The sequence below is a fragment of the Notolepis coatsorum genome, assembly GCF_963971535.1.
Source record: "Notolepis coatsorum genome assembly, chromosome: 13".
Classification (NCBI taxonomy): domain Eukaryota; kingdom Metazoa; phylum Chordata; class Actinopteri; order Aulopiformes; family Paralepididae; genus Notolepis; species Notolepis coatsorum.
Genome location: NC_140177.1, coordinates 78,923,254 through 78,945,284, shown reverse-complemented (window position 1 = coordinate 78,945,284; position 22,031 = coordinate 78,923,254). Strand labels below are relative to the sequence as shown.

At 43.9% G+C, this 22,031-nt stretch overlaps 1 protein-coding gene across 1 annotated transcript in view; it reads left to right on the top strand.

Moving 5' to 3' along the window:
- Positions 1 to 11,184: 11,184 nt before the first annotated feature.
- The window catches only part of LOC311239416 (amyloid beta A4 precursor protein-binding family B member 1-interacting protein-like), a gene marked incomplete at its 5' end in the record, with an annotated part of 84,345 nt that continues 73,498 nt past the window's right edge, over positions 11,185 to 22,031 (top strand). Inside the window, 5 exons of the mRNA XM_084327720.1 lie at positions 11,185 to 11,244; positions 13,629 to 13,716; positions 13,870 to 14,087; positions 17,241 to 17,312; positions 17,789 to 17,948. Coding sequence (XP_084183846.1) covers positions 11,185 to 11,244; positions 13,629 to 13,716; positions 13,870 to 14,087; positions 17,241 to 17,312; positions 17,789 to 17,948 — 598 coding nt within the window. The remainder of the gene's footprint in view (positions 11,245 to 13,628; positions 13,717 to 13,869; positions 14,088 to 17,240; positions 17,313 to 17,788; positions 17,949 to 22,031) is intronic.

Here is a 22,031-nt window from a genome sequence, read left to right as displayed (position 1 = left end):
CGAGGACAGCGTACAACCCCTGTATTTGAATGTGGTTTTCTGCTGTATGCTTTGATGAGCATGAAGCCTGAGATAGAGCCCTTATGTGAATACTGAATATACTATGGGGATGGACAGATGGACGGATGGACGGATGGACGGACGGATGGGCAGGCGGGTGGCAGCAATGTATAGTAGCATAAGCAAAAAACAATACAGTACACACCATCTCTATAGCTATGTATAAAAAACAACAAGATGGGCGGCTGATTGGCGCAGTGGGCAAGGCGCTCGCCTCTAACGCAGGAGACGCTGGGTTCGAGCCCAGCTCTCGGCGTTGCTACCGGCTGGCCGGTCGTTCCTACTAACACAATTGGCAAGTGTTAGAGGGTGGGAAAGCCGGTGGGTGGGGATTTGACGTTGTGGACAGCGACTCTTACAGGTCGGTTTGGTGACGCCGGTGCGACGGAAGCAGGAAGTAGCGGGGGCAGCATGAGCCTCCCACGCGTTACTCCTCGCCACTGAGAGCTCGAGCTGCTGCGGTGAAAAGATGCGACAGGCTGCCTCCTCGTGTACCGGAGGGGACACGTGATGCAAGGCTTCTATCCTCACTACAACCGACCTGTGGGAGGCATAGTCTAGCAACGTTCAAGACAGGGGAGGGAAGAATTGGATATACGAAATTGGGATGGGAGAAAAATAGAAAATGGGGAGAAAAAGTGGATAAAAAATAATAAAAACAAAAGATATGTATAAAACAACAACAATAACATATCAAGATAAAAAAAATCAGTAATAATAAAAAAATAAATTGCTGTAATAGCCTATTTACACATTTAAATATAGAAAACTTCAAAGCATGGCTTACAATTAGCTATTTACTTCTAATTATGATAAACAGAAGTCCCGCCAGGCTCTGGCCAAATCGGGAAACTGTGCAAAACTTGCGTTTTCCCTTTCATATGGAAAGAATACTTTCTCATTGGCCCTCCTCCCACCTTCCACCCCTCCTCTCTCCTCCTCTCATCTCCCACGCCTCCTCTTTCCTCCTCCCACCTCCTCATCTCTCCTCCACTCATCGCCCACCTCTGCCTCTCTCCTCCTCTCACCTCCCACAGCCTACTCTCACCTACCACCTCCTCCTCTCAATGACCCCCTCTTCCTCTCCTCCTTTCCTACCTATTCCCCCTCTCCCTTCTATCCCCTCCTCTCTGCTCTCCTCCTCTCACCTCACACCTCCTCCTGTCCCTTCCTCTTTTGTCCTACCCCCCTCTCATCCTCTCCCACCCTCCTCTTATCCCCTTCACCCCTTTGCCTCACATAACTTAATGGATGGTCTGTTTACTGTTCAGCATAAACATAACATGACTGCAGCACAGGGACCAACAAAGGTGTGTGTGTGTGTGTTTGCATGCATGTACGTATGCGCATGTGTGTGTTTGTGTGTGTGTGTGTGTGTGTCATCCATTGGGTATACATGAGTGTGTGTGTGTGTGTGTGTGTGTGTGTGTGTGTGTGTGTGTGTGTGTGTGTGTGTGTGTGTGTGTGTGTGTGTGTGTGTGTGTGTGTGTGTGTATGTGTGTGTCTGAGCATGTGTGTTCATCCATATGTACGTACGTACATAAATGCATTGTGTTGTTGTATTAGGAACTTGTGTGTGTGGCCTTGCAATGCATGCATGCACATGTGTTGGGGGTACATGTTTATATGTGTTTGCAGATGTTATGTGTATATGTGTGTGTGTGTGTGTGTGTGTGTGTGTGTGTGTGTGTGTGTGTGTGTGTGTGTGTGTGTGTGTGTGTGTGTGTGTGTGTGTGTGTGTGTGTGTGTGTGTGTGTGTGTGTTTGTAAAGGGGAGGAAGCCCATGACAGAGATGAATTAAATTCACAATACGACATACTGCACTGTACATACAGATGTACTGATTATACTGGTGGTGAAGTCATGTATATATTCTATCTAAAATATGTCTCTACTTTGTATAACAAGCTGCAATGCTAATGCATCAAATTATTCAAGATGCATTAACCTAAACTAAGACAAAAGTTCAAATGTTCAAACACCCATTTATTCACTACTTAGACGATAATGAATTCCCTTCAGGGTAACATTATCACTTCAACACGGTTGTATCCTGACAACATTAACATCCACTGCAGATTTTGGTAGTGACTTGGTAAACAGCCTCAAAGAGTTGGCGAGCAGAACAGTGCTCATTCTTTGAGAGTCGAGCAGTTTGGTCTAAGTAGCTCCACATGTGAGGTTATTTTGACCCTAAAGCTGGTATGAAGGCGTCTCCATATGGAGGGACTCAAACATTAACCTGAGAAGGCTGGTGCCTGACAGCGTTGGCTGGAGAATGAATCCAGCGGATGGGCGTTGGGGCATCGACACAGACTGATTCCTGGTTCTGTTCATTTTCTGCATCTTCTTTCAAATGACCGTGAAATAGGCAATGAGCACACTATACTGCACATGGTCAGAAATATAAACTCTCTCTAGGATCAAGATAAATAGACGTAGGCTACATAGTACTTTATCCTTGTTAATAACATTTTACTGGTACTAACAAGCACTTTGCACTCGGCATCTGTCCTCTGACAGCCTCGACCCCTCCGCTCACCAGCACCATGTGGTTAAACACCACGGTCTCATCCCTTCTGCCACATGAGAAGGATCCAGTTCAGGTGGGGAAGTGGGGGTATTTACCTTAGGAGTGAGTTTACACCAAGGGACTACTATTGCAAGGTTTCAACCCTCCACATTTCCTGTGGTGCTTTTTTCCAATTGCTAGGTTTTTAGTGAGTTTTTCCTTACCTTCGCATGGGGTATGTCTGGGAGTGTTGCATTTTAATTAATTTATTTTACATTCTATTTTGGATTTTCTGGTGTTTTTGTCTTTGTTTTTTATTTATTGTGATGTTTCTTCTTGACTTGTTTAAAGAAGACGGGTCCGGCCCATGGGGACATTAACGCGTGTTGTCGGGCCTTACAAATAAATTTGATTTGATATGATTTGATTTGATTCAACCTCATTACACAAGCACTATGCTGGGGTCGTTGGTGCCCAGGCTGAGGTTCACAACAGCTGCTGTTGGATGAAAACCTGTCACTCTAAGCTCACTCTATGAAGTATAATGTATTCTGACCTACAGGATGTTGCATCCTGTCCCATCCCTTGAGTTGAGCGTCTCCATAGATGATTGTGATTGGTTGAAGAAATTCAAACAAACCAATGTTTTCCCCCTTTATCCCTAAATGCTAATGGCTTCTGCCAGCCCTTTCTGCTGCTCCTGTGCAACATGTAGTGTGAAGAAAGGTCTGGGATAGTGTGAGACTAAGGGTGCGGTTACACCTTTCGTTTCATTTTCGTATCGTCGTCATATGCGTTTCGCCGCGACGTCGTGCGCCTCGAGTCACACTTTCGTTTTTTTTTTTTCCGTTTTTGTCACCCGAGCACACTGATGTAGTACACTGCCAAAGCAGTAGGTGGCAGTAGGTGGCAAACATGAAGGCAATTTCAACCAATCAGAACTTGAATGTGCCTGCAAAGCAAATGTCAACAAGGCGGCCACCATCTTTTGCCTAGTTACCCAATGCAGTAATTCTTTTTCAGCAAAGCCTAATAAAAGTGCAATAAACAAAACGGATACATTCACTGTGTGTTCTGCCTGTCATTTGTTGATGAAACAAAACTAACATCAACACAAGTTACCACCAAGAGCGGATAGTTTAGTCTAAAAAAAGATCGGTAGCATTGTTAGCTGCATGCTAACGTCAATGGAGTATGCCATTATAACAATATAGCATTGTGGCTAGAAGCCAACGTTAGCTCACGCTACTTAGCCAGCACCAAACTGATGATATCGCGAGCTATCAGTAGTTAGATAACATTAGAGACAACGCTGTGTGTATTAAACAAAGGTGAATAGATGACTGGGCCATTTTGTTTAATGCTTGTTAAGTTGAAAGAGGAGCTCTGAGCTAACAGGGTCTGAATCCTGATAGCTCACGTTAGCCAGCTGCTCATGCAATCGGTAATGCTAGCAGAATGAATGGATGTAAACTTTATTTAACATATTGCATATGGGTACAATACAATACGGCTCAATACAAACAATTGTTAAGGGAATGCAGACTGTTGTAGCTTGGACTGGGGTCCTTATAACAATAACTTGACAACACATGGTAGCTGAAGCTATTTGGGACACGGAGCTATGTCCCAAACACACACACTGTTGTCACCGGAAGGGCACGCAGATGGTATCTACTGCGCATGGGCGTTTTCGCAACAACAGCTCCGTGCAGACTACACGCTGTTGTCGATGCGTTTTTTTGCGTTTCTCCAAAACGCAAACACAATTTAGCGTTTCAGCCGTATCCACAAAAAAAACGCCAAAAAACGGATTTCTGTGTAATAGGGACATGAAACGTATTCAAAAACGTATAAAAAAACGCCAGGAATACACTAGTCTAACCATGGCCTTAGGACCTTGTAAACCATTCATTCAATGAAATAATGTAATAAACCATGAAAATAATTAAAATTCAGAAAACATTACAAAGTCATTAGTCCTGGGGCGGTCAGGTGGCGTAAACGGAGATTGCGTTCGTCACCAAACCCCGGAGCGGCTAGATTCGCCTGTTCGAATCCAGCTCACAGCTCCGGGGTTGTCACCAGCTTGGCTGGCCGTTCACACTAATACAATTGGCAGTGGGTGGGAGAAGCTGGCGGGGTGGGTCCGGGTCGTTGTAAACAGCGACTCCTAAGTGGTATGCACACGGCGGGCGACCGACGTCGCCTGGCGATGCGATTGTCTGTCGCTCAACGACAATCGCCTGGCCCCCCACACCAGAGCCGACCGTTCACAGGTATAATAATGTGTCGCTCTGTGTAGCTGGGGGGTGTGGTTACTTGTTTCCCCCCAGAGGGAGATATAGGAGGACGGACCGGACGTTAGGTTGTTGTGAAGCGAGCGTATTAGCAGGTAGCTGTGTTGTGCATTACGAGCAGGCATGCGTTCTTCATGGGACGGGGGTGCACTAAGTGCATATCAATAGCGCCGGTCGTATTTAACACACCTGACGACCGGCGCTATTGATATGCATAGCGAGTGCAATCCCAGTTGATTTCAGGAACGCACCACTGATTACGAGGGAAGTATTAACCTGTAAAACCCATATTGAGCTGGAATTAAACCACCATATGCGAATACAACCTCTCCTCATTCTTCCTGACATTACTGCATGACTGATCGCTACAATACGTTTACTAGGCACCGGTGTACAACTGATACACCAGTAGAAGTCATGTTATTTCCTCATTGTCCTTTCTGTGTCGCCTCAAAAAATAGGATCGAGGCGATTTTTAGCCAGGCGACAGAAATAGCTGCGCGATCGTCGCTTCAAAATCTCCTGCCGTGTGCGTTGTCTCATTCATAACAAAGGAGGCGATACAATTCTGTCGGTCGGCTCGCAAAAAAAGTCGGTCGATTGGCTAAAATCGCGCGCCGTGTGCGGAGCCCTCTACAGTTCGGTCGGGCGCCTGCTAAGCGCGGATAGGACCTGAGTGGGATAGTGTGATCCTTCCACACGCTACGCCCACTCAGGGAGGATCCGCGCTGCCAGGTGAAAAGAAGCGGTTGATTGGCTAGATGTGTGTCGGAGGAAGCACGTGATAGCCTCCACTCTCCCAGATGATCTGACTGTGGGGGGTAAGTGCGCAGCGACCAGGAAGGGGATTGGGAATTGGCATAACGACTAACATTGGGATGGGAGAAAATCGGAGGAAAAAGGAGGGGGAAAAAGATATATATAAAAAAAAAGTCATTAGTCCTCTATTGGCCATTGACGCAGGCCGCGTGAATATTAAAGGCAACCAACTTGTGTTCAGCCTTTCGTTCAGCGTTTCTCTGATTGGCCACACGGCCACGTGACCGCGCTGCCGCGCGGCACAGAGTTGCGTGACCGCGCTGCCGCGCGGCAGAGAGTTGCGCCGCTTCCCAATGACTTGTTTTGTTTACATCAGGGTGAACGCTGTTGTATTCGCAAATATGAGAGCCAGCTTATGTAATTGGTTTGTCATGACAAAACAATAAAAATCGCTACTTTACATCAGGGTGAACGCTGTTACACTGCCACCACCCACTTCAATGACAGAGCTCTCATATTTGCTAATGCATAAACTATATCTTAAATTATGGCTGTGTCTAATATGGCTGTCGCGAAGTCATTGATAAGCGACAGCCATATTAGACACATAGCCATAATTTAAGATATAGTTTATGCATTAGCAAATATGAGAGCTCTGTCATTGAAGGGCTTCTTCTACAACGGAGCACGGCCGCTGCTGCTGGAGCTGGACCGAGTCAAGCCGGCGGCGGCGCACGGAAGCCGGGGACAAACCACCGCATCGCCCCGCTGGCGCTTCAGCAAGCAGCCTCCACTGATGTACAGTGAATGAATGAATGAATGAAAACGTTATTTAACAGATTGCAGAATGGGTACAATACAGTACGGCTCAATACATACAATTGTTAAGGGGATGCAGACCTGAGAAAGACGTTTGTCTTGTTTCCATCAGGGTCCCCCATTTTCAATTCATATAGACATTTATGACATACACAACATACATGACATTTATGGCATAGGGACATATAGGTATTTAGTACTGATACATTTGTGACATAAGCGGTATTCAAATATACAGTACTGTTACCCCTAGATCCTGACAGAGTATATACATATGATGGGGAGGGGACTGTACATTAGGAGGGGGTGGGTGGGTGGGAGGGAAATATACATACGGCGGGGAGGGAATATATACATGTAGTGGGGAGGAGACTGTCTATTAGGAGGTGGTGGGGGTTTTGGGCATTTACGGTGGCCAGTTTCGAATTGCAGCCTCCCGTAGGTGCTCTTTAAGAGTGGTTTTGAATGTGGGCAGGGATTCACATTCCTTTACAGCTTTGGGTAGGGCCTTCCACATTGTTGTGGCATAATTGCGAAACGTGTTTAGTCCCTTGTTTGAGCCGAATCTGGGTTTAACATGATTTGTTGAGCTTCCTCTGGTGTAGTGGTTGTGGTATTCACTGACCTTTGGGAAGTATTTTGACATGTACATGGGCACCCCGGTCATATAGTGTATCTTGTAGACCAGGCCCATTGCAAGTTGCTGTACTCTGTCATCTACTCTAAGGCTATGGTTAGACTAGTGTATTCCTGGCGTTTTTTTATACGTTTTTGACGACGTTTGATGTCCTATCTACACAGAAATGCGTTTTTTGGCGTTTTTTTGTGGATACGGCTGAAACGCAAAATTTTGTTTGCGTTTGGAGATACGCAAAAAAAACGCTTCGACAACAGCGTGTAGTCAGCACGGAGCAGTTGTTGCGAAAACGCCCATGCGCAGTAGATACCATCTGCGTGCCCTTCCGGTGACAACAGTGTGTGTGTTTGGGACAGAGCTCCGTGTCCCAAATAGCTTCAGCTACCATGTGTTGTCAAGTTATTGTTATAAGGACCCCAGTCCAAGCTACAACAGTCTGCATTCCCTTAACAATTGTTTGTATTGAGCCGTATTGTATTGTACCCATATGCAATATGTTAAATAAAGTTTACATCCATTCATTCTGCTAGCATTACCGATTGCATGAGCAGCTGGCTAACGTGAGCTATCAGGATTCAGACCCTGTTAGCTCAGAGTTCCTCTTTCAACTTAACAAGCATTAAACACAATGGCCCAGTCATCTATTCACCTTTGTTTAATACACACAGCGTTGTCTCTAATGTTATCTAACTACTGATAGCTCGCGATATCATCAGTTTCGTGCTGGCTAAGTAGCGTGAGCTAACGTTAGCTTCTAGCCACAATGCTATATTGTTATAATGGCATACTCCATTGACGTTAGCATGCAGCTAACAATGCTACCGATCGTTTTTTAGACTAAACTATCCGCTCTTGGTGGTCACTTGTGTTGATGTTAGTTTTGTTTCATCAACAAATGACAGGCAGAACACACAGTGAATGTATCCGTTTTGTTTATTGCACTTTTATTAGGCTTTGCTGAAAAATTATTGCTGCATTGAGTGCATCTTGCATTGCAAGATGGTGGCGCGGCATAGGCGCCTGCCTTATTGACATTTTCTTTGCTGGAGCTTCCACCAGGAAGTGTATTGGCACATTCGTTCTGATTGGTTGAAATTGCCTTCATGTTTGCCACCTACTGCCACCTACTGCTTTGGCAGTGTACTACATCAGTGTGCTCGGCTGACAAAAACGGAAAAAAAACGAAAGTGTGACTCGAGGCGCATGACGTCGCGGCGATACGCGGCGATACGTATAAGAAAACAATACGAAATGATACGAAAGGTGTAACCTCAGCCTAAGCCATCCTAGGTTGCCAAAGTGGGCAGGGGTGAGGTGGGTTCTGGGGTTCAGGTCAAGTAGTAGTCTGACCAGTTTGTTTTGTGATGTTTGTAATTTTGTTTTAAGCGCCTTTGAGGTGCTTTGGTACCATGATGTGCACGCATAGTCATAGTACCCTTGAATGAGTGCTCCTGCCAGAGTCTTCAGGGTATTCTTGTTTATCAGAGAGGAGATCCGGTACAAGAATCTAGTTCGTTGGTTGACTTTTTTTTATTACATTGGATGCCATTTTGTCACAGGAAAGATTTGCCTCTAGGATGGAACCCAGGTAGGTAATTTCGTCTTTCCTTGTGACAATATTGTCACCCACTGTAACTGAGAAGCCGTCGGTCTTGCTGAGTTTGTTATTTGAACCGAAGAGAATGGACTCTGTTTTGCCCATGTGTAATGATAGTTTGTTATCAGCGAGCCATATGCAGATTTTGCCTAGTTCCGTGCTGAGGGTTTTTTCAACCTGCAACTTGTTCTTGTCAGAGACCAGCAGGGCTGAGTCGTCCGCAAACAGGAACAAGTTGCAGTCACAGGCTGATGACATGTCATTTGCATAAATTAGGAAGAGTAGCGGTCCTAGTATGCTTCCTTGTGGACGAGTGACGAGTGAATCTGGTAGTGCGTTGGTTTATGACGTTAAAAACGCGAAATAACGCATAACGTTACAGCTTACAGTTCCACACTGATGTACAGTGACACCCAGAGTTTCTAGTTACAGTAGTGACGCGTGAATCGAGATAGTCCTAACACTGTAACAGTGTTTATTATTAAGAGTCAGATAGTCAGATAACAGTGTTTATAGTCCTAACAGTGTTTATTATTAAGAGTCAGATAGTCCTACTAACAGTGTTTATTATTAAGAGTCCTAACAGTGTTTATTATTAATTAACGTCATAAACGAACTACCAGATTTATTTTGCACCAGGGAACTTGAAGGTTCCTGCTGCACTCGCGGCAAAAGGGGGCGGGCTAGCGGCGTGGGGTCGTGGCCAATTAGAGAAAAGCTGAACACAAGTTGGTTGCCTTTAATATTCACGCGGCCAGCGTATCCAAACAATGACAGGGAAGGAAGTGTGTCAAAATAAATGTTCGGATGTAAAAAAAACTTTTAACTGCTGTATTGAGTGACATTATGATTTTTTTTTTTTTTTTTTTGTCTTTTTCCCCCTCCATTTTCCTCCGATTTTCTCCCATCCCAATGTTAGTCGTATGCCAATTCCCAGTCCCTTCCTGGTCGCTGCGCACTTACCCCCCACAGTCAGATCATCTGGGAGAGTGGAGGCTACCACGTGCTTCCTCCGACACACGTCCAGCCAATCACCGCTTCTTTTCACCTGGCAGCGCGGATTCTCATTGAGAGGGCGTAGCGTGTGGGAGGACCACACTATCCCCCTCACGTCCAATCCGCGCTTAGCAGGCGCCCCGACCGAACTGTAGGAGTCGCTGTTTACAACGACCCGGACCCACCCCGCCAGCTTCTCCCACCCTCTGATACAGCCAATTGTATCAGTGCAGACGGCCAGCCAAGCTGGTGACAACCCCGGAGCTGTGAGCTGGATTCGAACAGGCAAATCCAGCTCAGCTCCGGGGCTGGTGACGAACGCAATCTCCGCTCGGCCACCTAACCGCCGTGACATTATGATTTCTAATGCAGGCTGATAATGAAACCGCTTAAGAAAATCACAGCATCGTCACAGTTTCTGGGAAAGTCGTCTTACATCAGAATGAAAGGCTAATTCGTGTCAAATTGTAACACACCGTCAGTTGGCCTGGACTCAGGTCGGCCCGATGCGACGACAGTAGAAATCCTCCTAACATTAAGATATGTACAGTATGGCAAAGAACAAAAGAGGATTCTTAGTGCCAAGATTCTTTAGGGAAAGCGCTTCCCAGCTACTCTAAAACCACAGAGTCCACTGGGCGTTGTGGTTGCTCACTGGGTTTCTCCTCATCCCTCAACTTGCCACTTCTTCGCTGGACTCTGTATTGTCCCACGTTCACAGCCAGAGGAACATGGAATCAATTTGAGTCCATCACCCAGCACTCTGTTCGCTGTGCAGACCTGTCGGTCGTGGTCATAGCCCCGTGTTTGTAAATTCTTACAGCAATTTACTTTTGAGTGGTGTTTGAGAATGTCTGACGCACTTTTCTTGTCCTCATTGAGATGATTAAACGTTTTATTTTTTAAACACTGCTGCTTGTAAACATATGACAGACACTGCAACTTGAACTTGATTATGATCCTAAATGGAATGGAGTTTATGTGTGTGTGTGTGTGTGTGTGTGTGTGTGTGTGTGTGTGTGTGTGTGTGTGTGTGTGTGTGTGTGTGTGTGTGTGTGTGTGTGTGTGTGTGTGTGTGTGTGTGCGTGCGTGCGTGCGTGCGTGCGTGCGTGCGTGCGTGCGTGCGTGCGTGCGTGCGTGCGCTCGCGCACGTGTGTATGTGTGTTCTGCACCACAAAAATGTGTTGTGGTGCCTTTTAATCAGTGGTACTGTCATGTGTAGACCTTTCATCCAGCTCTATTGGAAAATTTCTGCTTTTGTTTGATGAATGTATTTATTTTTATCTGTGTATTTCCAAGTACAATTAAGTGAAAACACTGTCCAGAATGAATGGCAATAATTTAGAGATGGCAGCCAAATTTATATCCTACTGGGCTAAAGGCCAGAATCCTTAGGTTCTGTACACCATAGTTCCACATGTATTTTATTCTGTATAAATTAATTTAATGTTAAATCACAGATGGCAAGTGAAGTAATTACTACTAATTATTTAATTGTTCTCAGATGGAGGACATAGATTCCATGTTCAGTGACCTGTTAGGAGAAATGGATCTCCTCACTCAGGTAAGTTTACCATTACTTAAAGGGAAAATCCATCCTAAAACAGAATTTACGATGTGCTATTCCAATGATCTCATGCAGTTAACTCACTATATAACTTTATAAACGTAGATAACTCTCTCCCTACTCTGGAGATCAGAGCATCAAGACATGAATCTGTCACGTCAACAAGTGACACCTTTTGGAGTTGATCCATTAGCAATTCATTAGTAGCAGACTTTATGGGTTTAGGGCCTCCATCGGAATCAGAAAATATACCCATATCCCAGTAAAATGAAAAACCATGGGTACTGTCATGACTCATGGTTACCTAGGAATTGTTCCACTATTCACTGTCTATGGAGCAGCTCCATAGTATTTTCTTTCTGGTATTTAGCTTAAAAAGAGACTTGCTCATATTCACAATCGAAAGTGAGCTGTACAGTATTATTGAAATACCACAAGTGGATTCTATTTTAGGGTGGATCTTTGGCGATACACTGGGCACGTTTTAGGCAATGTGCTCGCCACCAACAGGAAATTAAGTTGGACAGAAGGAAAAATATACAATATAACTCATCTGGGCAACCAACAAGAGGTTGCCATGCAATCAGCACAACCGTGTTGAGACATCTGAGGCACTTGTTTAACATGCTGTCTGACCCCAAAAGGTTGAGCAGTGTACAGTATCACCACCATAATAGGGGAGATGGCGGGTACTTTCAACTGTTGTTGTAACATCTCCCACAATGTGTCAATGAATGTAATCCACAAGTGTGAACAAACCAATTCAACACATCCGCCATCCTTGCATTCTTTTCAAAAGACAACCAGATGATCCCAGATTCCTGCACTCACATCAGTCGTAGTCGAACAATCCCTTTTTGAGAACCAATCCAATTAATCCCAGAAAACCCTGTGGTGTTATCTATCCTGAGTCATCTGAGGACATTGGAATACAGTAGCCATCCTGCTGAAACAAACCACTGTACCAAACATGTATTAATGCGATGTTTCCATGTGAAGTCATCCTGTATGAATTGGACTTTCCGAACTTCCTCAATTGGCTCTTCATCAATGTACAGAATCACTTTAGGACAATGATTGCACGTGAAGTAATCACATCTGGGGTGGACTGTGCATGAAGAACCATTGACTACCTAGACTTCCTCCAGCACTTATAGGCTTTTCATCATACAACTGCGGTTTTCCAAGAGAAACCTTAGCCATCTGAACTTCTACAACCCTAGCTTGTGTGGATTTGGTAATTGTACAGTTAAATCCCCTTCTAGAGCCTTAAATGGGAGTCGCCCGTGGTCAGGATCAGTATTTTGCATTACCTGATTCAAACAAATACCTAATGGGTAGCACTCCGCAGTCTATTAATCGGATTTCGAAGAGGAGCGTTTTGATGAAAGCAGTCGGGTGAGGTGAAGGGGATATGAAATAACATTGGGACCTTGATTGGGCCCATTAGTTGCTTTACTGCCTGGGAGCAAGCAGACAAAACAGAGTTCACAGCAAAGATGTCTGATCCCTGACTTAAAGGAGTGTTGTTTCGTTTCAAGTCTCTGAGCTACAGCATGAAACGCATGTGTTTTCAGCTAGTCGTCTGGGTTTGGCTGTAATCCAGAGGACATAATACAATAAAGCCACGGGTCTGCCGGGCTGTCCAGTCTTATAGAGATTGTTTGCAAGGACTCATGTTAGTTGTTTATGTAAATATTACAGACTTTGCATCATCGGTTTTCCTCTTACGATGTCAGATGCACACTGTAAAAAGGCCTTGATAAGAAGAGAGTTTGACATGTTCCTTTGATTCACATGCAGACAGTGTGAAAATAAAAGGGAAACTTTTTAGCATTTTGGATAAATCAGTTTCTTCATTAAACAACATTCAATTCAATTTGCGGAGACTGCTAGCAGTACAGTATGTTCTCCATAAATAACAAGAGTATGATACAGTATAAATCACAAGAGTATGATATATCATACTTCAACATTAGATATAAAACAGGTCCAGGTAGTAGTCTAGAGAACATTCCAAGAAGGTTCAAGTCTCTCTCTCTCTCTCTCTCTCTCTTTCTCCCTCCCTCTCTCTCTCTCTCTCCCTCTCTCTCTCTCTCTCTCTCTCTCTCTCCCTCTCTCTCTCTCTCTCTCTCTCTCTCTCTCTCTCTCTCTCTCTCTCTCTCTCTCTCTCTCTCTCGCTCTCTCTCTCTCTCTCTCTCTCTGGTCCTGTGTAGCTCAATGGCTAGAGTTCTTGGCACTCTGAACATGCCGGTTCGCTTCCCACTGGGGCCATCCTTGCTGAAAATGATAATGCAGTCGCTCTATTGTAAAGTCATTCATTCATTCCTAGCATTGTTAACACAAATGTTAACAAAGTCCAATTGAATATTTCCCTGCAGAGTCTGGGTCCTGATGCTGAACCACCAGAAACAGCACGTCGCTCCTGGAGAACAGATCGTTTCTCTATCGGCTTCACAGATCCTAACGGTGAGAAAAGACACGTTACCTTTGCTTTGCGAACACAAAAGTATACTGATTCAATGAGGAAACGCAGCAAATTCATATTTCCTGTGTACACAAAATTTCAACTCTACATTTCCTGTAAGTGAAGAGCAATCTCTATCTCTTTCCCATTTGTAGAGTCTCTGAACGAATTAGAGGACCATGACCTTGATACTCTGATGGAAGATCTTGAATCAAAACCAAATGCTTTTGAAGAGAGCCTTGTTTCAGACCAAGAGAACACACTTGCACACAGACCGAATAATCCTACACCACCTGCCACGGCCCAAGGCAGCCTACAGGAGCCATCACTCAGCCACGCTCAGCCGCCAAGTGCTCTGAGAGCAGCACAACCAGTAAGCTGCTATGACCTTAATTGATATCATGTTCTAAAAATAGAACCCCTGAGAAGATGAAATGTGAGTGTACAGTATGAGTGTTTTTAAACCTCCTTATCTGAAGACTGTAAATTTGAGAGTGTTTGTAAACCTCCTTATCTGAAGACTGTAAGTTAGGAGTGTTTGTAAACCTCCTTCTCTGAAGACTGTAAGTTGACCTTCATACTGTAACAACCAAAGGATGCCTAGACTCACTACCCCTTGGCCAAGGCCAGATTAAGACTTCAGAGGCCCCTGGGCCAGATTCTTGTGGAGGCCCCCCCACACACACATACACGTGCACGCACGCACAGTGGCGTTTTTATGTCACTTTAAAAAATATATAGAATATTTAAAAGTGGTGGGCTCTGAGGGCCAAGCTAAAAGGACTTTGATCACCCCTGCCCACTTTGACAACCTAGGATGGCTTAGAGTAGACAACAGAGTACAGCAACTTGCAATGGGCCTGGTCTACAAGATACACTACACGACCAAGGTACCCATGTACATGTCAAAATACTTCCCAAAGGTCAGTGAATACCACGATCACAACACCAGAGGGAGCTCCACAAATCATGTTAAACCCAGATTCGGCTCAAACAAGGGACTAAACACGTTTCGCAATTATGCCACATCAATGTGGAACGCCCTACCCAAAGCTGTAAAGGAATGTGAATCACTACCCACTTTCAAAAACACTCTCAAAGAACACCTACGGGAGACTGCAATTCGAAACTGGCCCCTGTAAATGTCCTAACACAACCCCCTCCAATGTACAGTAAATGACCAAGTATGGTTTTGTCAATATTCCAATGTACAGTTTTGCGTGTACAGTTGTACAGTGTCCCCCACCCACCCACCCCTCCTACCCAACCCCCCCCCCACCTAATCACCTCCAATGTACAGTCCCCCCCACCCCCCCAACCCCACCCCACCTACCCAACCTCATCCAATGTACAGTTTCTACATCAAATGTATATACTCTCTTTTCTAGACTTTTTTCGTATCACAAACAGTACTGTATTTGCAAATCTGGTATGTCATAAATGTATAGATGTAGCAGTACTGTCTATCTGTATGTCATGTATGTCATATATGTTATGATGAATTGAAAATGGGGGACCCTGATGTAAACAAGACGAAAGTCTTTCTCTGGTCTGCATCCCCTTAACAATTATTGAGCTGTACTGTACTGTACTGTACCCATTCTGCAATCTGTTAATAAAGTTTTCAATCAATGAATCAAGAAGAGAAAAGAAAAGAAACACATCATGTTTATATGGGGGGATGGCGCCATCCTCAGGAAAAACATGCACAAACTTTGGAGACAAGAATATAATAGTAAGCTTACTTTTACGTGAATGTCAATTTAAATTATAATTAGGGAAGGGAGGGGGTTGAAATGTGTTTTTGTCCTGTGTTACTGTCTGTGAATGAATGAATTAATGAACATTTTATTTAACAGATTGCAGAATGGGTACAAATAATACAGTACGGCTCAATACACACAATTGTTAAGGGAATGCAGACCAGAGAAAGACGTTTGTCTTGTTTACATCAGGGTCCCCCATTTTCAATTTATAGTGACATGTATGACATACACAACATACATGACATTTATGGCATAGGGACGAGAGGCCTCAAAAAAAAAAAAAAAAAAGTAAAAAAAAAAAAAAAAAAAAATGTGGGGCCTCTTGTGACGAGGGGCCTCCAAAAGGCCTCTAGTGACGAGGGGCCTCCAAAAAAATAAAAAAATAAATGTAAATATTTTTTGAGGCCCCTCGTCACTAGAGGCCCACGGGCCGCGGCCCGGACGGCCCGGTCGTTAATCCGGCCCTGCCCTTGGCTCACGGGGCAGACGGACCCTTTAGTTGACTGGATAGCACCGACGCCTGCCCCCTGAATTCGCTCCACCGTGGCCATCTGAAGTGCATGCGGCCAGAGGCGTGACAGAGCTGATCGCAGAAACACGCTTCCCGAAGAAGGGTGGTAGTGTAAAGGCCTGAATATACTTCCCGTGTCCACAGATGCGCGTTGTGTGCGCGTTGGTGCACCACATTTTTTAACCGCGCGGATAGCTCCGTGGATATGCGCGCCACTGGGCATGTGCCCAGCTGTCATAACAAAAGCACTCGACGCGACGCTTCTGGACACCAAACACGTACTATAATCAGAGCCGCGTGCAAAGCGTGTCTGCAGCCGCCGCGTGCGTGTACGTGTCAGTTTTTGAGTATGTTGGGGCCTTTAAGGCCCTGAATATACTTCCCATGTCCGCAGATGCAAGTTGGTACGCGTGACGTAATTTGCGTAATTTTCGTCAACGCTCTTCCGCACCGTATACACGTGCCTGTTAGATTTTGTGACCGTGCGGATATGCGCGCTGACTTCTCGAGTATGTTGGGGCCTTAGCGATCACGGACATAGATACACTAGATGGCTCAAGGCGGAGTCTCCCGCGTAGTCCACTTGCTTGAGTGGACTACTGCTTTAAGGTGATGATGTGCACAAACAAAAATACTCTTAACTCGCTGAAATCTTGATGGATTTACAAACAAGTTTGATTTATTACAAGTTATTAACGTGGCTATGATTCCTGCTTGGAAGAATTTCAAAGTCTGTTATAAGTATGCAGTATGATAACTACATCTCTGAAATTTTTAACAAACCAAACGGTTGAAAATTGAGCAAGCTATGGTTATTTCAATAGTACATGCACCATAGACACGCATGTTATGAGTGGGCGTGCTCCACACTGCTCCACCCACGCAAGATGGCCGCCTTGTGGCAACGTCGGTCTCCGTTGGCCAGCAGCGCGGGTGGATATATATCTATGATCACCTAGTTGACTGGTTAGAACTGTTGCCCCTGGTCCGGGGCGACCGCAGGTTCGATTCCTGCCCCCGATGGCCCCTGAATTAGCTACAGTACTGTTAAAACAAAATAGAAGTTGCATACTTTCATGTAATGCATTACATTCATATGCCAAATGATTTATATTTTTATTATATATTTACAAGAAAAATGTAAGAGCAACAGCAATAAAAAAGAAGAAAAACAGACATTTTGTTTTGGAATAAAGGGTTGAATTCATGGATGGAGTTTGATCATAATACTCTCCTAATCTGCTTCCAGAGTGAACCACAGACTAAAGCAGACAAAATCAAACTGGCTCTGGAGAAGCTCAAAGAGGCCAAAGTGAAGAAGGTACAGTTAGAATTTATATTCTTATATATTTATGAAAACATAGTCAATCCATTTACATTTATTTTTATTCAAATTTTATATATATATATATATATTATGTGATGAGTGAGGTTAATTACCCTGGAAACCATGAAACCTCAGTATTTTATAATTACTGAAAAATAATTTATACATTATACACTTTATTTTGGTTTTCCACACATGACTCCATGATAATGTGAGAGCATTAAATGATCAATGATCATTTTCAATAACATTTTGTGATTTAAAATGTGAAACATTTATTAGAAATATAATTGCAATATGTCTATTATATAAAGTTACACAGCACAGTTCAAGTAACCAATTTACCTATTTTCTTGATCCTCCAATCACTATTGTTGCTTCCCCTCTGCCAGCAACATTTGTGATTGGAGGATCAAGAAAAGAGGGTGGGGCTTTAGATTGGTAAACTGTTTCATGTTCCACCCCGCTAGTTAGTGGTGAAGGTGTTGATGGATGACGGCAGCTCTAAGACTCTGATGGTGGATGAGAGGCAGACCGTCAGAGAGGTGCTGGACCACCTGTTTGAGAAGACTCACTGTGACCACAGTGTAGACTGGAGTCTGTGTGAAACCAACCCTGAGCTGCAGACTGGTGAGATAACACAGGGGTTCCCAAACTTTTCAGGCCGCGACCCCCAAATAATGGTGTCAGAGAGCCCCACTATTATAGGAGGGGGATTTTTTTTTATAAAGAAACAAAATTATAATTTTCTTTTATTTCTTTTTTATAAATGGAAATGTATGGTTGAAACATGCAAACGTTCAAACGCACACACACTAATAGGCATTGGAGGCTTTAGGGCGGCTACGTGGCGTAGTGGGCAAGGCGCTCGCCACGAATGCGGAGACGCTGGGCTCGACTGTTCGAGCCCAGCGCTCCACATTGCTTTCAGTTTAGCTGGTCGTTCATACTAATACACATTGGCCGTATTAGGGGGTTGGAAACTGATGGGTGGGGATCGGGCGTTGTGGACAGCGACTCCTACAGGTCGGTTGGTGCGCCTGCGCAGTAGAATCAGGAAGTGTCGGGGGCAGCGTGAGCCTCCCACGCGTTACTCCTCGCCACTGAGAGATCGAGCTGCGCAGGTGAAAAGATGTGACTGCTGTTACCTCAAGTACCGGAGGGGACTTGTGCTATGTATGACTTAGTCCACATTGCAGCCGGCTTGTGGGAGGCAAGAAACAGCGTTCGTGACAGGGGAGGGTTGAATTGGATGATACGAAATTGGGATGGGAGAAAATATAGAAAATGGGAGAAAAAGTGGATAAAAAAAAAAAAAAAAAAGCATTGGAGGCTTTTAACCAGGGCCGGACTGGGGAAATCATTCAGGCCAGGAAATATAGTGCAAAATATAGCCCCAGTCAGGCCACTTTTTAAGCAGGGGGTCCCCCACCATGAATTTATTTGTTACAAAGACTTCATTTCCTGCATTCTGGTGCAGGAGTTTTTTATTTGTACCCTTTAAATGCCTGTGTTTGTGATGGCATCACAAATTATTGTTAAAAAACAGGCTAGCATTATGTATGATTAGCAACAACACTGATTTTGATGGATTTTCAGTTTTTTTGTAATGTCAGATTGAAAAAAATACAATCTTTTATTCAACTTCAGCCCTGATCATAACACCACATATTCATTTTATAATTCTAACCCTTTAAATGCCAGTGTGTGATGGCATATATTTGCAATATATCAAATGCAAAGTAGATTTTTCTGGGGGGGATTATTACAGGCTAGCATGTGCCAATGAATAGCAACAACAGTTTTTTGTAAGGGTCCCGCCTCCACCAATCACATGCGGCTCCCTTTGTGTGTGTGTGAGAGCAAGAGAGAGAGAGAGAGAGAGAGAGAGAGAGAGAGAGAGAGAGAGAGAGAGATAGTTCTCCAACTTGTGTGAGTTGCAGTGATCTCTTGGTTGTTCCCCACCTAGGTTATCTAACTATTGCGCTGCTGCAACTAGAAACACTGGCCTGGCCTGCTTCTAAGTTCAGTGGCCTGACTGCATACATATTTCTTTTTGATTTTTTTTCCCTTTTTTTGGAAATCATATGGCGAGATAACACATGCATGCCTATACACACACACACACACACACATATTTGAATGTATATCAAGGACATACACACTAATAATACAATAAGATATTGAGAGACAGTACAAACGTGCCTGATTGGCAACCACATGGTTGCACACTAACAGGACAATAACAGACATGATGTAGCAGGTGAAACGGTAATAGACAAAAATAAAACACTTCATGGATATAAATAGCAGCATCCCCTCCATATTGAGCGGCTACCAGTAACAGATACTAACTGCTTGGCTCTTCTCTTAGAGAGACCAGCCATCTGGAGGCCCCTCACAACCAGCTTGTGTACATGACCTAGGCTACCAAATATAAAAACTAAAAGTTTACACTTGTAGCCCAGCTGTGAAATGGTTTGCACCAGTTGTTGATACTTCATCATCTTAGAAAGGCTTCATCTCTAGGATGTAGCCCAAAGTACAACTAACTTCAAGTATGAGCACATCCCTATGATTTCCATTGATGATAACCAATGAGGGGTGTTAGGCGTGATAGAGAACACGTCTGAATCATCACTACACAGATAGACATGCTCGACTTCACAGTACAGTATTCATGAATGAATGAATTTATTCACACACACACACACACGATACATTACATGTAAGTATCCTCATGTGATACAACAACGTCGCAATTGTGTGCATGTGCCAGGTCTCCCAAGAAGCTATTTAAAGCTTTTGGAGGGAGCCTGAACACAGATATAAACAGAATATAAACAACAAAACAATAAACAAAAAACAAAACAAAACATACAACGTGGGTAGGTTTACACACCTACCTACTAACTGACATATAACATAGATCCTAAGTTATAATTTTAATTAGAGATATGATTTAAGCAGTTCCTCTTTCAGTGATTTTTTAAATGTTTTAAAGGTTTTAGTCATTTTCAGATTCTCGTCAAGCTTGTTCCAGATCTGTGGACCCCTGCATGCTATGCTTAGGCTAGCACAATTGAGCCTTCTCCTCTTGCCAAATATAAGATGCTTATTTCTTGTGTTGCGGATGTGCAGTGGTTGGCAGACTGGGACAAGCTCAGACAGTCTGTGATTCATGTTGTTGAAAAAAAAAAAAAAAAAAAAAAACTTGATACATAATTGATGCGTTTTGATGAATGTTAAATTCAGCAAGCCTCAGGAGACCAAAGCGATGGAACAGAGGTTGTGAGGGCGCTTTATTCCCGGACCATGATAGTACTCGTAGTATTTTCTTTTGTAAGCTTTCTAGTTTCTTGAGATGGCTGGGGTAAGTGTTGCACCATATGACATTACAGTAATTAATGAGGGGTTCATACAAGGTTTTGTATAGAGTGAGAAGGCCGTCGACTAAAGACGCACTTCTTCAACCATTATCTGAATTAAAAAAAAAAAAAAAAAAAAAAAAATCTAACCCTAACTAACCGTACTGTCATGCACTTGTCCTAATAAACTAACCTACACTGTAGCACTCAACACTTTGATGAACATTGTTGCTCAGCTGATAGAGTTGTGCCCTTCCTGATGGCTTGTCGTACAGAACTTGTAAGTCGCTTTGGATAAAAGCGTCAGCTAAATGACTAAATCTAAATGTAAATGTAAGGCCAAGCAAGGGAAGAAAATGACGTATTTTGCAGAATAAGCCAACATATTTAGACAGTTTTGTTTGTAGATATTTTATGTGGCATTTGAAATTGAGTGACTCATCGATGACGACCCCCAGGAAGCACCCCCAGGAAGCACTATGGAAGAACTAAAAATGGAAGTGATATATTTTTTTTATCAAATCCACTATTCTGTGGTGTCTAAAGATGTAAAGCCCCTTGTATACATGGCAACCATTTAGGATAGACAGTGAATAGTCGAACAACTCCTAGGTAACCCATGGTTTTTCATTTTACTGGGATATGGGTACATTTTCTGATTCAGATGGAGCCCCTAAGCCCATAAAGTCGGCTACTAATTAAATGCCAATGGACTAAATGGTAAATGGATTGTATTTATATAGCGCCTTTATCCAAAGCGCTTTACAATTTATGTCTCACATTCACCCATTCACACACACGATGGCAGAGGCAACTATGCAAGGTACCAACCTGCTCCTCGGGAGCAGTTAGGGGTTAAGTGTCTTGCTCAAGGACACATCGACATGCTGCCCTCGAGGAGTGGGACTCGAGCCGGGAACTTTCCGAATACCAGACGACCGCTCTACCTCCTGAGCCACTGTCGCCCCTTTGGACTAACTGCAAAAGGTGTCACTTGTTGACGTGACAGATTCATGTCTTGATGCTCTGATCGCCAGCGTAGGGAGAGAGTTATCGATAGGTTATGACTATAACCAAGTTCTGTTAATTAGGGGTGACGCTTGGCATCACTCATGCACTCCCTCGCGTACGTGCACGCGCACTGAATAAATTCCACAAATGTACCTTTAATACCAGTATTAGTCTGACCACACCCCTCATCAGCTTACCTTCATAAGCAGGTGTGTTAACCTGCTCTCCTCCTACCCAAGCTTTCACCACAAGGTGAGGTCAAGGGCTGCAGCGGCGTCGGATGCCAAGCATCACCCCTAATTAACAGAACTTGGTTATAGTCATAACCTATCGT